The sequence below is a fragment of the Heterocephalus glaber genome, unplaced genomic scaffold, assembly GCF_053883595.1.
Source record: "Heterocephalus glaber isolate CG9 unplaced genomic scaffold, H.glaber_assembly_v1.0 deba00001504, whole genome shotgun sequence".
NCBI classification, from domain to species: domain Eukaryota; kingdom Metazoa; phylum Chordata; class Mammalia; order Rodentia; family Bathyergidae; genus Heterocephalus; species Heterocephalus glaber.
The window spans coordinates 55,870,719-55,886,662 of record NW_028258324.1 but is presented as its reverse complement, the minus strand read 5'-3'; the positions used below and the strand labels follow the sequence as shown (position 1 = coordinate 55,886,662).

The following is a 15,944-nucleotide window of genomic DNA, read 5'->3' as shown; positions in this document are numbered from 1 at the left end:
TTGATGCATTTCTGCCTAGTGTGGAAGTCCCCAGAGCAACAAACATATGCCCAGCACATGAGGTCATTCATCAGATGCTTGCACAAGTAATTTTACTTTCACATAAGATTATAATAATTATAATAATTTCAAGTGGCCAAGATAATTTCCACACTGCATTCTTTCAGTTATTAAAAAAGAACAAGCTTCCAACCACCATATTGTGTGGTGGGGGGGGTCCAGCCTCAGCATCTTTCGAAGCAGTCACAAGCCTCGAGACTTTGTTGCACATTTGCTACTTCTTTGTCTTAAGAGTCCTAAGTCTCCTGTCCCACATTTGATCATCTGAAATCAAAAGCCAACTCTCCGTGCTTCTCAGAGTAAGTTTTTATAGCTTCTACTACAGGTTTACAGTTCACATCTTAGCAATCTCATTATTATGGCTCACTTTTGCTCAAAAACCTTTGTTTATTCCTTACCTACTGGCATTTCTAAGGTGCCATTTGGCCAGCCTATCTTCTTTCTCCAAAGATGTTCATCTTCACATTGGTGTCATCCATATCCTTCATAAGCATTTTTTTTTCTGTCCCTCAACACCCCAGGACTTGTGTCTTGGAACCCAAACCTGTATCATATCTTGGGGGGGGGGGGTACCAGAAATCGAACTCAGGACCTTGCACTTTCCAGGCAGGCGTAGTGCCCCTGAGCTAAATCCCCAGCCCTCATCCATATCCTTCTTTAACCATTTTTTCTAAACTGATGACTTCTAGGTTAACAGCTCTCCAAAGGTGAAATCTGACCATTTAACTCTGACCTGGATTTTATTGTTCTTCAACATCTCATAAGTGCCCTCAAGTTCAGTGTACCCAAACTGTACTCTCCTCTTTCTCAAAATAGTCCTTCTTTGGGAATTCCAGAGACTTAGACATCCTTTGGGTTCTACCTTCCTTCTGTGTCATGTTGGTGACTACGTCTTGTTATCTGGGCTTCCCAAATAGCTCTGAAGTCCTTTTCATCCCTACTATTCTTACTGAGTGCTCGATATCCCTGAAAAGGACTAGTGCTACAGCTTTGTAATGAATGAACTGGTTAAAGAAGGATATGGATGACACTAATGTGAAGTAATGTGAAGATGAGTATCTTTTGGAGAAAGAAGACATGCTGGTCAAATGGCATCTTAGTAAATGCCAATAGCTAAGGAGTAGGCAAAGGAAGGCACCCTACTTTTTAAAATGCAAAGACATCCAGAAAGAAGGAGGAAAGCTGAGAAAGGATGATGCCAAAAAGATAAGAGAGAAACAGTTTCAATGGAAAGTAAGCTCAAGTATTCGAATACTCAAAATGTCTGGTAGCATCAGAGATAAAACACATCCACCAAGTACTACAGTATGCAAGAGCTCATGGACAATCTTGGCAATTTTGTGGATTAACAAAAATCAATCAGACTTCAATCCTGAGTCCTAAGGGGAGATGTAGCAGTGAGTATGCAAAGAGAAAAGGTTTTAAAGAAGCTTCACTTAAAGAATATGACTGCAGAAGGACACAAATTACAAGGATAGTTTTGTGGAGGATTCTAAGGTGGAAGAAAATAAGCCAGGAGAAAGAGAAGCTGGGGCTGTAACACAGGTGCAGTTATGAACAAGCAAGTTGGTGAGTTAGGAAGAACCAGGACCATGAGGACAGATATATGACAGCTTTCTGCTGAAGTGGGAGTGAAACAAATGTGGAAATGGATGCAGAAAAGCTCCCAGGACACAAGAGGAAGTTATATGAGTTCCTGTCCCTGGGTCCCAGTTTTCTCTGTAATGTACAAGTCAAAAGAGTTTTCTGAGGGCCGGGGATTTAGCTCAGTGGTTCCACCACCTGCCTCACAAGCTCAAGGTCCTGAGTTCGATCCCGTGTACCAAAAAAAGTTTTCTGAGAATGATAAATACTGATAAAGTTTTGAGGAAAAAAATTCCAACGTTCAGAGGGGTCACCAGGAGAGTGGGGAGGACACAGGCAGTAAGAGGACCCAACAGAAAGAGGAAACTCAGAAGTCTGACAAAGTACCTACTATCCTTTGGATGCTGTTTACTACCCCACCCCTAAATATTCCTGTGTTGGAGGCTTGGTCCTCAGTGTGGTATGGGTAGGTGGTGGGACATTTAAAGATGAGGCTCAATGAGAGCTCCTTAGGCCAACAAAGCATGCCTTAGAAGGAATTATGGGACTCCAGTCTCTTTGGCTTCCTGTTTCACTTCCTCCACATACACACCATCATCAGCCATTTTTCATGGGGTCCTTACCAGAGTCTCCCTTAGGTATTTCATTATAGTAATGCAAAACAAACTAACGTAGTCCCAGATACCACGGTGGTAAGGGGGTTTCCAAGCAATCTGTGCATAGAAAGGGAGAGATTGCTCAATTGGGTCAACTGGTTGGAGTTCTGGAGGACAATTAAAGGGGCAAAACAAGAGAACAAGGGCGTGTCACAGGAATTGTTGAAGACAGAATGTTTAGAACCATGGGTCATTAGAAGCAAGGTAAACGAGTCACAGGCTAAGAAGACCTAAGGAGGTAGAGTTATGGTTCAAAATGGAAATGAGAACTAAGATACATCATGTTCAGGTACAAACACCCAATGATAAATGTAAATGTATTTTATACCTAAAATGTACCAATAAATATATTTTAAAAAATGGAAATGAGAGAGTGAAAGAGCAAAAATGAGTGGAGGCTGTAGTCAAAGAGTGAAATGTTTCACTTAAAATTTTAGACATAGAGCTGACCGTATAAGATTACCAGCATTCCACAATGTTGCCACTGACTTTGTGACCCTGAGCAAGGCTCTCAGCTCCAGTTTCTTTTTTTTCTTGCTTGAGTTGCCTAAAATTGTATCTCTTTACAATAAGATATATGGGATATAGATAGATAGATAGATAGATAGATAGATAGATAGATAGATAGACAGATAGGAACTCCCTAAGAATTTCTATGCAGCACCCAAGAGGACTAGTGAACATAAATCTTATCACATCAGACCAAAATTAAACTATTTTAAAGCTAATCTTTGCATTTATGGCTTATATGACCTCCAGCCTTTCTCTTAAACAGAGTACATATTAGGTGAACTAAAGAGAGAGATTAATAAAATTCAAATCAGATTTGACTAGAAGATAAAATAGTCTACAAATTATTAGGACTATAGAAAATGGACATTTGAAAATTAATAATATACCTAACATCAATAAACAATTAAATATGTAAACAATAAAAGCAGTAACATGAGTAACAAAAAGTATAGGGTACCTTAGAAATCTAGCAAAATATAAATTCCTTTGCAGAAATTTCAATATATTATTGAACTATAAAAAAGAATAAAGAAATATGCCAGGTTGAGTGGTCATTCAATAAATACTTCTGATGCACTTACTATGAGTTAGACATTATAAGATGCTTATGGACACAGGAGTGAATACAGGAGATGAAAAATCCATGCCCTCATGGAACTTACATGGTATGGATTATACATTAATCTATAAATTCAATGTGACTGTGACCTAAACCTCAACAGTATATTTTTTAACTAGATGAACTGATTCCTAAGTTCATTTTAAAAAAACAAATGTCTAAAAATACCCAAGAAAGTCCGGGAAGTGTTGGTGAAGCTGAGAGGAAATAGGAATTCCTAATCATTACAGTTAGGAGTATAAATTGCTACAATCACCCTAGACAGACTGAGCTTCATCTAATAAAAATGAAGATAAATACACCTATGAACTAGCAATACCACTTCCAGATATGTTTCCTAAAGGAATTTTGCACATGTCCCCCCAGGAGAAATGTATAGAAATGTTAGTTTCTGCATTGTTTGCAGTAGGAAAAAATAGAAACAATTTAAGCATTCATCAATACAAGAGTAGAATAAATTGCAAAGTACTCATAGGCTAGAGTAACAAATAACTACTAAAATTAATTAAGTACACTCAGATGCATCTCAACATTCATAGATTCCAAAAACAGCACTGAGTGGGGAAGTGCTACACAGAATTATAGGCAACAGGGTGATAGCTTGTAATTACATCCTTAAAATATACAAACTACATATTGTTCGTGAACACACAATGTAAATCAACTATAATGACACACAAGGGAACAAAAAGCAACAATTCACAGCAGTGGTTACTTTGAAAGGAAGTCCCTTACAAAGGGACTCGAATTTTCAGGAAATTTATATTTCTCTCACTAAAAAGTAAAAAAAAAACAAATAGCAAAAACACTCAAATGTTTTGTCACTGCTGACTTTTGGGGATCCAAAAGAGAGTACCTAACATTACGTATTTTCTATACTTTTTCTGTGTTTTTAAACTTAGATTATCTTTTTTCCCATCGGTCAACCCATGTCCTCTTAACAACTCCAGTGAGGAGTCCAGAAGAAGAGGAAAAGTGGCTAAGATGAAGATCGGGGAAAATCTGCCACTTTCTACACACCATGCTGTTTTTGTTTTCCAACATAAAAGAGAATGAGAAGAAGTTATATGGACACACTAAAACCTCCATGTATCAAGCACACTAAGACAATGTTGCAGGGAAAGTATGGAGGTCATTGCTCTACAAGTGTGTAGCTCACCTCTTTCACATGTCTTTTTAGGTGCATGTAGACACTCTGTCCAGTTTTTCGAAAATGTCTTTCAACATGTTCCCTTCCAAAGGCCAAAAACGTATTCATGCATACATAGAGTCCACCTTCAGAGTTCTAAAAGAAAGAGACAGAACAAAACATTAGCCAAGGACACCCAGCCAAGTATGTAGTCTAGATATAGAAAAAGGAAAGGGAAAAAGAGGCAGACAATGAAGACAAAGTCTAGCTAAAGGCCTCTATTACTCGTGTAATCATCTGTGATGACCCCTCCATGGCCCCAGAGCCACCCACAATGACAGTTCCTATGCCAACTCTCAGCTGCAGGAGCTTCCAGGCAGCCAAGCCTTCAATTTACCAAATACAGGCTACATTCGCAGTCAGGTGAAATGCAAAGAGTCCCTGCAAAATAAATATGCTTGCCTGACTTTAAAAAGGGATAAAGAAAGTTAAAAGATGGAAAAGGTTGGCAAAGGATCCAGTACTATCATTACTGTCAGATTTTATCATTTTTTCCTCATTCATCTATGCACATCTCCAGGAACATAAAATTTTAGATCCTTGGGCCGGGGATTTAGCTCAGTGGTTCCGCCGCCTGCCTTGCAAGCGGAAGGACCTGAGTTCGATCCCCGGTACAAAAAAAAAAAAAAAAAAATTTTAGATCCTTTTAAGTTTCTTCAAAGATATTCATTCCAACATTTAGTGACACACAAGTAAAATATGACAATTTAATAAGTACATAACTTGAAAAGTAAATAATAAAGGGTGTGTTCCTATGATAACCATAGCTACATACTATTGCATGCCAGATATGTGTCAGGTGCTTTACACAGTATATTATTTCTAATGTGAATCTCTGCAAGATGCTTATTAGTATTTTTATTTTCTAGTTTTGAAAAAACTAAGAGTAAGTCATTTGCTCAAGTTCACCAGCTCAGAAGTATCAGATTTCGATTTTATCTACTTCTCGTTTTCTCTTCCTATGCACATTTCAAAGCATGTGCCATTGTCTCATTACAGAGATAACACTAAAATAAAGAGTCAAAGATACTTCTTATATTTTAAATACTTAGTGTTCTCTTAATTTCATCTCTCTTTTTCTCTTATTCTGCATAGCATGCTTCTCTAAAGACTATAAAAGTAGCCACCTATCCTCTAAGGAAGTGGATTTTATCAAATTCCTGTTAATCTCACCCCTCCAAATAATGAAAAACAGACTTCTGAAACACCTGTCAAAATTACCAACCAACATCTATCAAAATTCATAACACTGCACTCTAATGTAGCACAAATTACAATATCAAAACCAACACTGTTATTCACTACAAATATGTAAAAAATAATTCTTTAAGTTCCAATAACTCAAGATTAATTTAAAAGTGAAAATTTATAACAATGTATCTAGGATTTATAAGCCAGGATACAAAAGAATCCTGCCACAGAAAGAACATTATAACAGCATTAGCTCATATATGGGCCCCTTACTATAGCATGTATATTATAAGGTAAAAAGTAAAAAGGAAGGGAGGGAGGAAAGAAGGAAGAAAGGAAGGAAAATATCACATACAAAGAACTAAAATGATCTCCATTTGATTTTGACTATATAGTTTATATGGAAGATCCTACAAAATCTACAAACTAGTGAATTTAGCCAGGTCATAGGACACAGGTTAATAGGCAAAAATACGTTGCAATTTTATATATTAGCAACACACACTTGCAAATGAAAGTCTCAAAACTCAACTACAAAATAGCATCCGAAAACATAATTATAAGGCAGTTCATCATACAGGAGTTTGGGCTCCAGTGATCACTAGAACCATGGGTGTAGCAACAATTCCTTCTCACAGGGGAATCTGAAGGGGTGAAGTTTAAAGGGGATGAAACACATTAAAGTGCTTTCTGTTCTTAAAGCATTACTTAAACACTGATTATTAATTATTGTGGGTAATTATAATTATCCTATTATCCTAATCATTTTTAATTAGGGGAAATAAGCAAAAGAAAGAATAACTTATTCTGATAGCCACACAAGCTGGAGAAAACAAATTAAATTTAGACAACTAGTGGAAGCAGCAAGACACTAGCAAGCAAAAGGAGAAAAATGCTCAAGTGTATCTTCTGAAGAAAAATACACACTTGCTTTACACTGCAAGAGCTCATAAAGTAATATGTGAGATTAAAGTCTTTGACAATTTCATTGTTAAGATGTGTTGACTTGTTAGGGAATCTGACAGAGATTTAATATATCAAGCATTCATTCTCAGTTCCTGCAGTTGCCTGATATTGTCACAAAGCCCATAATCAAATAGGAAAATTTGATTACAGCCACCTAGGGAAGGGATCTATTAGAAACATCCACAGGCATCTTCTCTGAAGCAGGCCACACTATGAAGACATGCCCAATGGGCCTGACAGCAGTTTTAAAACTTAAGGAAACACTGAGACAGAAGCTCTTCCAATGCGGCTCCATACGGAATGAACATCCCAATCTAATGATCTACACTTTCTTCCCTTTTGCCTTCCTAATAATTAAATATGAGTTCTATAATATCTGTTCTTTCAGATTCAACATCAGCACTCCTGTGCATTGAATAGCTTCATTCAATAGTTATGACAAAAAATAATAATTATGACAAGACTCGTGAAAAATCTCTCCCAGACCCTTGTGAACAAAACTCAGAGTATGGTATGCAGCCCAACCTCAGAGATAAGCTGAGTGACCCTCAAAGTTTCAAACCCTCAACTTTGTCTTCTCACTGACCAGCCACCCACCCCTAGGATCATCGCCCCCAGAAAAAGCAGTACAGCACTTGCCTCCAAATGATCAAAAACGCAACCAAGAAGTCAGGCAGGTTTCAGAACTCCACCAGTTGACAGTGAAATGGAAATGGAAGAGTAAGAGAGTAGAATACAAAATAATGCTTGTTTTAAAGCATTATTTTGTTTAAAGCAATAGCAGTAGAGATGCTCTGTTAAACCAGATTGCAACTGAAATTCGTAGAATATTGACTTAATTTTCAAAAAAAAATAAAGAGTAGCATAAGAATGGAGATTCCAGAAATATATTCATTTTATGATAATTAATTGATATATTTCAAGCCATAAAAAACAAAAACGGGGAAAACAGTTCACTAATAAAAGCTACTGAAGTGGACTGGGAGTGTAGTTCAGTGACAGAGCACCTGACTGGCATTCATGAGGTTCTGGGTTTGAGCCCAGTTACTAAAGGGCTGGAGGTGTACCTCAGTAGCAGAGCACATGGATTTAATTCCCAGCTAAAAAATGAAAGAAAAAGAAAGAGAAAGTTGCTGAGACAGTAGGACATCAATATAGAAGAAAATTAAACTAGACCGACATCTTAAATTCTGTGATGAGGTCCAAAACATAAGCAATTGAAAAATTTAAAAAGGGGGCTGAGGTGTAGCTCAGTAGTAGTGGATGTGTGCAAGGCCAAGGATCCAATCCCTAGCACCAAAAAATACAAAACAACAACAACGAGACAAGAGCAGAATAGCATCTGCACATCTAATCCACTTATAAAGTAGAAAATAACTGCTGGCCAAGAAAATAAAGAATATCGTTAGAGATGATGTAACCAAGTATAAAAATGTAAACACAAATGAGTTTTATAACAAAAACTGTAATGAAACAAATAGAAAACCAACAACAGAAAGAGGAAAGATATAAAGTAAAATGAACAAAAGATTACATCCAAACTATGTAAGAAACTGATAAAAAAAATTATAGGATGTCAATATTCCAACTTAGTAAAGAGTTTTTTAAAAACCATTTGATTTTAAATGTGCAAAAAAACATTAAAATTAAATCATCACATCTTTACAACCCGCTAACATAGGCACATTAAAATAATATCAAGGCATATGCCCAACTAGCAAAAAGTTATTAAAATCACAGACCCTAAAACCACATAGAAAACCCATATAGCTATCCCCACAGAACAAATCAGTTCAGTCATTCCAGACAGCAATGAAACTGACCCTTTGAGTTAGACTTCAGGAACACAAAAGAAAGAGAAAATAAACCCGAATTTGTAAATAAATATTCACAAATGCTCTATTTATAATAAGAAAAAGTAGCAATGGTCATAAATAGAGAAACTAAGAAACCATGGTGTATAAGCACAACAAAAAACATTACTTACAATGAGAAGCTTATGAAGAATATGTAGTATGTATAGGAAATGTGTGCAGAATTATGTATAATAGAGACAGAAATTAATTTTAATGAATAAAGAACACATCATGCCGACGGCAGTGTTTTGGGGCTGAGGGAGGGAATGTTGCACGTTGGCCAGGGCCTGAAGTGAAGCTGGAAAGTGATGACCCATTCACATTTACTTAAGTTCTTGCCTTTTGGGTCCAGAGCCTCAGGTCTCACTACATCCTTGTTGGTCTAGAATGGTGCTTCTCAAACTGCTGCCATGAAGGACAAGGCTGTTGTTTGATTTGTTCTGTCTCACTTCTATTCATTAAGAAAAGCCATGTGACCAGCTGGTTCGCAGCTCAAGCCACATATGCACATTTGTGCACGTGCAAGTTTCACAAAAGCGAAACAGGTCTCTCTCCTGCTCCAACAAACCCATGGACCAGGAGGTGGCTGCAACGTCAAGTTGCCATAGAAATCTAAATGTTCACTCTTAGTGTTGGCACCCACCTCTTGCCAATGGTCAGCCCCCATGCTTTGAGTAGCCCTGGTCTGGAGTTCAGTGAACCCTGCCCCACTCTAAGGCAGTCTCAACATGAGCAAAGCATCACCTAGGGACTTCTGGCCGTGAAGTCAGTCTGCTAGCCTTGATAGTAGCCCTCATCGATACCAGACACACAGGTCAACATCTGTTAGACTGTACATGTTCCCCAGATGCCACACACCGCCAGCCTCTGCCCCTGACCTACACTCCATCTCCTGGACTAGACCCTGTTTGACTGCCCTTAACCACAAATCCACTTGCATTTCATCATTGTAGGCACCCTGCTCATTGAGCTCCATGGCTGTGAGGAGCTTCTTTCATGTGGAGTCATCACCTTTGGAAGCTCTTTTCAGGCAGGAAAACCATGTCATATTCCTAACTGAATTCCCCAAAACAGTATCTTATGTGGAGCAGTATCAAACAAGCATTTTTGGAATGAATGACAACTTCTGTGTCATTACATGGCACTCAATTACGTGGTTTAGTCTCTCCCAAACTGTTTCTCAGTACCCTTCTGATCTGAATTTTAAATGCTTCCTTCATAGTATAGGTTTGAAGCCTTTGGTGTAACTAAGCACTGGGGATCATCATAATGAAACAAACAGCCACGTGGTAGAAAAACAACCTGAGACACCAGCAGGATCACCAGTTTACCAGGTTGTCTGGCTAAAGTTACTCTTAGCTTGAACCCAGCTGTTGTAGCCCTCCTACCTCCTGTGACCAAGCCAATCCTAAATGGATCTTCAGGACAGTAGCTGGCATCTCCACACGCTCTTCCCTCCCTGGACCCTATCTAGCTCCTGCTTTGAGGTGCACCCACCCCAGAAGGACCAATGTGGCCATTTTTGCACTAAGCTGAATAGGATTCTAATGATCGTTGTCATAGTGCACTAACCAGAAACTTAACCAAGATCCAAGACTTTACTTTGACATCTAAAGTCAAAAAGAAGTCAAGAAACACTACTAAGGGCTTTATCATGATTCCCTTTGACAACTTCTCCCACCCCATGATCAAATGATAAGAGACAAAAATAGCATCAGAAGCCCATATATTGTTAAAACCCATGCTTTGATATGTGTGTGTGGTATGTGTATAGCTATTTATTTATTATTTATATTGTACTACCTACAAACTATTTAGAAGTAACATCGAGGACAAAGTCAGTTCTTTTGTACTGCCTGCCATTTAAGAATGTTGAAATATTCCCAAATATAAAGGTCAAGGTTACCCATTTCAGAGCAGCAAGTGAACAGTCACTCCAAATAAAAATACACTACATTGTCAATCAGCAGTTGTTCAGGGAGCTGTGTTTACCATGGTGTTTGCTTGGAGACCAGCCTCTCACTGGAAGGCAGGAAGGGAAGCAAGCGTGTGTGAGCAACGCTCACGCAGTCAGGAAACAGCACCGCCACGCAGCACTTGTTTTCCTAACTACAGAACAGTGTCTCCCGCGGAAAACAAGCAGTCATTGCCACAAAGAGAAACATGACGTGGGGATGGAGTCACAACAAATCCACGTCCAGAGTAAGTTACATACTCACACCACGGGAAGACTGTGCTGCACACATCCTTGCAAAAGGAACAAGGGTGCGGTATTTTCTAGAACACCAACAGTTTTTTAAAAAGAAGAAAAAAGAAAAAAGAATTTAACTAAACTATCTGCTTGAAATCATGAAAGTAACCTGAATGCTTAGTAATTTATGATCTGTCCATGAAATGTCACTGGACATCTACAATTGACTTATAGATGAGCCTTACTGATGATAGGAAATACGTACACAGTATTTTTGAGTGAAGAATGTAAAGAACAAAACAGTATTGTAATTTTTTTTTTTTTGGTACTGTGGATCGAACTCAGGCCCTTGTGCTTGTGAGGCAGGCACCAGAGCCACTGAGCTAAATCCTTGGCCGACAGTGCATTGTCATTTTACAACATATACAACATGTACACTCTGCCTCATCTATGTTATCTCAGGGTGGGATTCTTCGACTCCATGTTCTCTTCTGGCATTTTGCAATTGTTCTTCCAGAACGTGAATTTACCTTTTATTTGAAAAATAAATTCTTTTCTTAACTGAACATATTTAGTACCCAAGTGTATGTACATGGACCAGAACAGTCTTTCAGGGTTCACTTTTCTTGAGCCTGGTTTCCCTGGCATTAACGACCCAACAGCATGGTTTTATGCATCTGCACATTCTCCTTACTCAAAGTAAAATATAGTTGAAATAACTAAGATTATCTTGTAGCTGAGGAAATTTGGAAACACAAGTAAAATAGAAGCGATAAGGAGAGTAATCTCAGGGAAGCCGAAGAAACCGTGATGACGGCGGAGAAAATGAAACTAATCAAGGACACTGTCCCCCAGTTGGATGCCATTCTTGTTTGCAGAAGGAGGATGATAATGTTCTAGAAAAGAACCTGTGAAAGAAAAGGAGGCTGTGTCGTCTCCTCCAGAGCCCAAGAGAAGCTGATGGGGTTGGGGGCAACAGGGGAGGACTCGGGGCCTCCACACTCCACAGAGGTCAACAGAGACCAGAGCAGGGTTGGTGGCCTAGACAGTGACATCCTAGTGAGGAGGGACAGAGAATGAGCAAGAAAGATGTAGAAGGTAGTTTCTAGCAATGGTAAGAGTAATAAAGGAGCCTGAGGCCTGGGGTCTTTGTAGAGACAGCGGGCTGGAAATGAGGAGGGGGTTTCCGGGAAGCTGAGAAGACAAAGGAAGAGCACCCTAACTAGACGAGAAAACACAAGCAAAAGGCTGCAACTCCAGAAAAGCTCTGCCCTTCATGAGACAGAAAGGCAGCCAGGGTGCTGCAGGAGCTTGAGAGCAGAGGTGACAGCAGAGGCCAGCTCCAGGGGGCCACAGGCAAGTGAAGAGCTGGGCTTCGCTCTAAGTGGGATGTGAGGCCCTTGGAGGGCTTAAACATGAGAAGTACCACAGTATCATCTGCATCTTTAAAAGCTCACTCTGGCTACTGGAGAAGAATTATGGGGAAGAGGTCAAGAAAATATACGGTTAAAGGACTATCATACGGTGTAGACTCATACTGGCCAACATAGTACAACTAGCCACATGTGGATATTTAAAGTTCAATTAAATTTACGTTCCTCAGTTGCACTAACCACACTTCAAGCACTCAGTAGCCACCCTACCTCTCTGGACAGCACAGATACAAATGGATTCCATCACTTCAAGAGGGTGGCTTAGCCAGGGGGAGGTAGCAAGAGAAAGAAGGAAGGGGGAAACCCGGGCAGATGCAGGAGGTAGTTTTAGGACAAAGCCCACTGATGGAGAACACAGATGAGATGTTAAGGTCATGTGAAAGGACTAAATCAAGGACAACTCCTAACTGGTCAGTCATTACACCATAAAATCATCCACCTCACTCTGTTCAACTCTTGCTTTCATCAAGCAATCATTCTCCTCTTAATTCAACCTCCCAAGGAGGCACTTCATGCATATTTCAAAACCTGGAGCACCGATCCCCAGTACATTCTGGATTCCAGAGCCAATCAGACAAGAAATTTTCTTTGGTTTAGTTTGGTTTGGTTGTTTTTATTTGTGTCACTGTTTTTGACACCAAAGATTGAACCTGGGTCCACACCCATCCTAGGCAGGCGTATTATCATTGAGCTACAGCCCCAGACAAATTAGCTAGGATTACAGGTATGTGCCACTATGCCCCGACAGACAAGAGTTTTTAAATGCAAAAATTAGGCACATGCATATGAGAAGCAAATATGCAATAAGGAAGTAAAACAAGGTTCCAAGCATGGAAACAAGTTTACCAAGCACGCAGTACACAGAAAGGGGAACTACAGTGGAGAAAGCACTATTAGAAAACAAACCAGATAGCAGGGAATGAATGGCCCAAACAGGTCAGCAGTAAAACATAATTGCCACAGAAAAATAAATAAAACCCAAAACCTGCGTTTCAACAGCAAATCCACAGAAATAAATTTGTCTACAGAAGTAAAGCAGGAAAAAAATGGATATAATCCCAAGACAATGTAGGCTTCTCCACTAACTAAAAGCAATGATAAATCATGCTTGTGGCCATAAAATGTTAAGAAAAAGATAGAAATATGAATGTAGTAATGATTTTTTTTCAGGATGCTCTGACTTGGAAAGTTTTCCCGTCTACAGAAGACTCCTACACCTCGGTGCTACATATCCCACTCCCACTGAATAAAGGCAGAGTCCAAACAACTAGGTTTTGATGCCACTATAAATTAATTGTTCCACTGAAGTATCTATCATTTACTAACTTTTTTCCTAGGTATAAAATCCAATCCTTGCTCTTGGTATTTGTTACTGGCAATAGCTGGGAAGAGACAGGACAGAACAACGGGACATACTGTGATGCTCACAGGACAGGCAGCATTACGAAAACCATGGGTGGATGAAGACACTTAGCTGAGCACCTTGGGCAGTGCTAAAGGGAAGCTATAATCCACACAAGCAGTTTTTGGCTTATATGTTGAAAAGGAAAATGTAGAAATGCTTTATCAACAGTACGAACTTTTCTAGTCATTTTTTATTTTTATTTTGCTTTTTTAAAAGACATGGTTTTCTGCAGACTACATCTCCTCTGATAAACCATGTTAACATGAGGATTGGGTTTGCAAGATAAGCCATAAAGCCCATCACTCTGGGGTGATGTGAATATGAATAAAAATTAGCCTGAGCAGAGATACCCCCAAAGACGCCAACGATATTCATCACTTTCACTGCAGGCAGAGCACCATGTAGGATTACCAGGTACACGGTGTCTCTCTTTGGCAGCTCTATGATCCTATGCATGCCACCTCTCCTGCCCAGAGGGATTAGGGCATGCCCTTCTGCCACAGACTCTCTGGCTAGAGTGAGGGACAGCAATAAGCAGCTTTTTAATGGGCAGCTATGAGGACAACAACTCTGAGGCAGGTACTAGCAAGAGGGAAGCCCAGGGTCAGAGAAACCCAGGGAAATTAAAGCACTTGCTGAAGTCACGTGGCTACTAAGTAGTAAGGGGGGTGGATTTGAATTCAGGCCAATTTGGCCGCCACAGGCTGCCTAGTGCATCTGAGAAGCAGATGTCATTTTGGTGGCAGGAGCCAGGTGGGTGGCTGTCGGCAAGCACAGCTGTCATCTCAAGGACTTGGAAAAAAGAGCAGTTTGTCTGTTTTTCTAGGCCTTTTCATTCAACAGAAGCAGGAGGAGCAGGAAAAGGAGAGCAGAGCCCTCTGAGAGGCCTGGGCCAGGCACTCTGCTAGGCTTTCTGCAGGGAGGAGAGGTGTCCAGCCCTCAAACTCCAAAGGACAGCTGGAGTCCCTGGGAGGTGACAGTGCCTGGCTGACAGGTCCCTGACCAAAAAAAAACTTTCAAGACTCAGGGCCTGGGCTCTGAGCCCTGGCGAAGTAGCTGCAAGGGTTAGTGGCCCCTGCAGTCCAGCCCTCATCAACTCGTGTCTCGATATTAGCCTGGGTGTAATAACTCACACCAACTGGTGCTCCTTCCAAAGCCTCAGGCTGGAGACTCAATGGCAGAACCAACCAAATGGCACGTCCAAAGGAGCAATCCAGCAGTTCTCTCCCCAAAATACAATATGTGAATTACTTTCACCCCTGCTTCCTATACTACCCCCATGTTCCGGTCTTTATGTTCTCTTTCCTCCTGGCCAATCACACCATTAATCCCTCTACCAGACCACCAAGCCTATTTCTAAGAACTGCTGAAGATGGAGACTTCCTTGTCCAGGTCAACATTTTTACAGTCACACCCCCCAAAATTAACCAGGACAAGAGAAATAACATTTGGTTTGATTAGGAGAAAGTTTTCACAATTATAATTCACTTAAAAGAAACTTCAGCCTGTTGGCCAAATGCCTGTATAGTGTATATGCAGCAGATTTGCTCTGGAGTGATTTTATGTCGTGAACAGTAAGCCCATGTGTTCCATCTATTCATACTTCAAAGTCCTAGAGGAAATAACTGCTCCAGGCCTCTCCTGCCTGAGTTTCTCTGGAACTTGAGCCAATCGGAGGGAAGCCAAAAAGTGAGAGCCCATCACTACTTGTGCTACACCTGGGAGAAAACCCCCACCCAGGAGTGTAGAGGTGGAGTCTGGGCCCTTCAAATGGCAGAGCTACTCACAAATGTAGAGTCTCTAACCTAGGGACTGTCCAACTCTGAAATCCAAACCCTGGCTCCATTCCAGTTTCCAGTATTCCCAGGGGCCACACAGTCCTTGTCCACTTTCCTTTATTCTCTCATCTTCCTCACTTGGGACCTTGAGGAGGCTACAAGCCTTGAAGTCTCCTTGACCTTCACCCACTCCTTCATGCACTGTGTATGTTCTGCTGCTAAGCTGGGCCATATCTTTATCAGACTTTGCTGGGTTTACTCTGCCCCCTCCACCCGGATCTCTGCTCCCACTGTCTTCATCTAACCCAGGCACTCCTCTCCAGCTCCCAGCAGCATCCTAGTTGGATCCTTATCCAAGGCTTCACCACCTCCCTCATTCCACTTCAGAACAGCAGCACTAAGAGACCACTGTCCTCACACTGTTCCCTTGCCCCAGCTGGCTGGCCCAGTAGGGCTGACCTCCTCATGACCAGCCTTATGTATCATCGTCTTCAAGTCTCCCT

At 40.4% G+C, this 15,944-nt stretch overlaps 1 protein-coding gene across 3 annotated transcripts in view; it reads right to left on the bottom strand.

The window, feature by feature from the left end:
• Positions 1-15,944, bottom strand: part of Usp13 (ubiquitin specific peptidase 13) — a 111,082-nt gene that overhangs the window by 85,628 nt on the left and 9,510 nt on the right. For all 3 annotated transcript variants that reach the window (XM_087186560.1, XM_004834639.3, XM_004834640.3), the window contains exon 2: positions 4,592-4,717. In XM_087186560.1, coding sequence (XP_087042686.1) covers positions 4,592-4,717 — 126 coding nt within the window. The remainder of the gene's footprint in view (positions 1-4,591; positions 4,718-15,944) is intronic.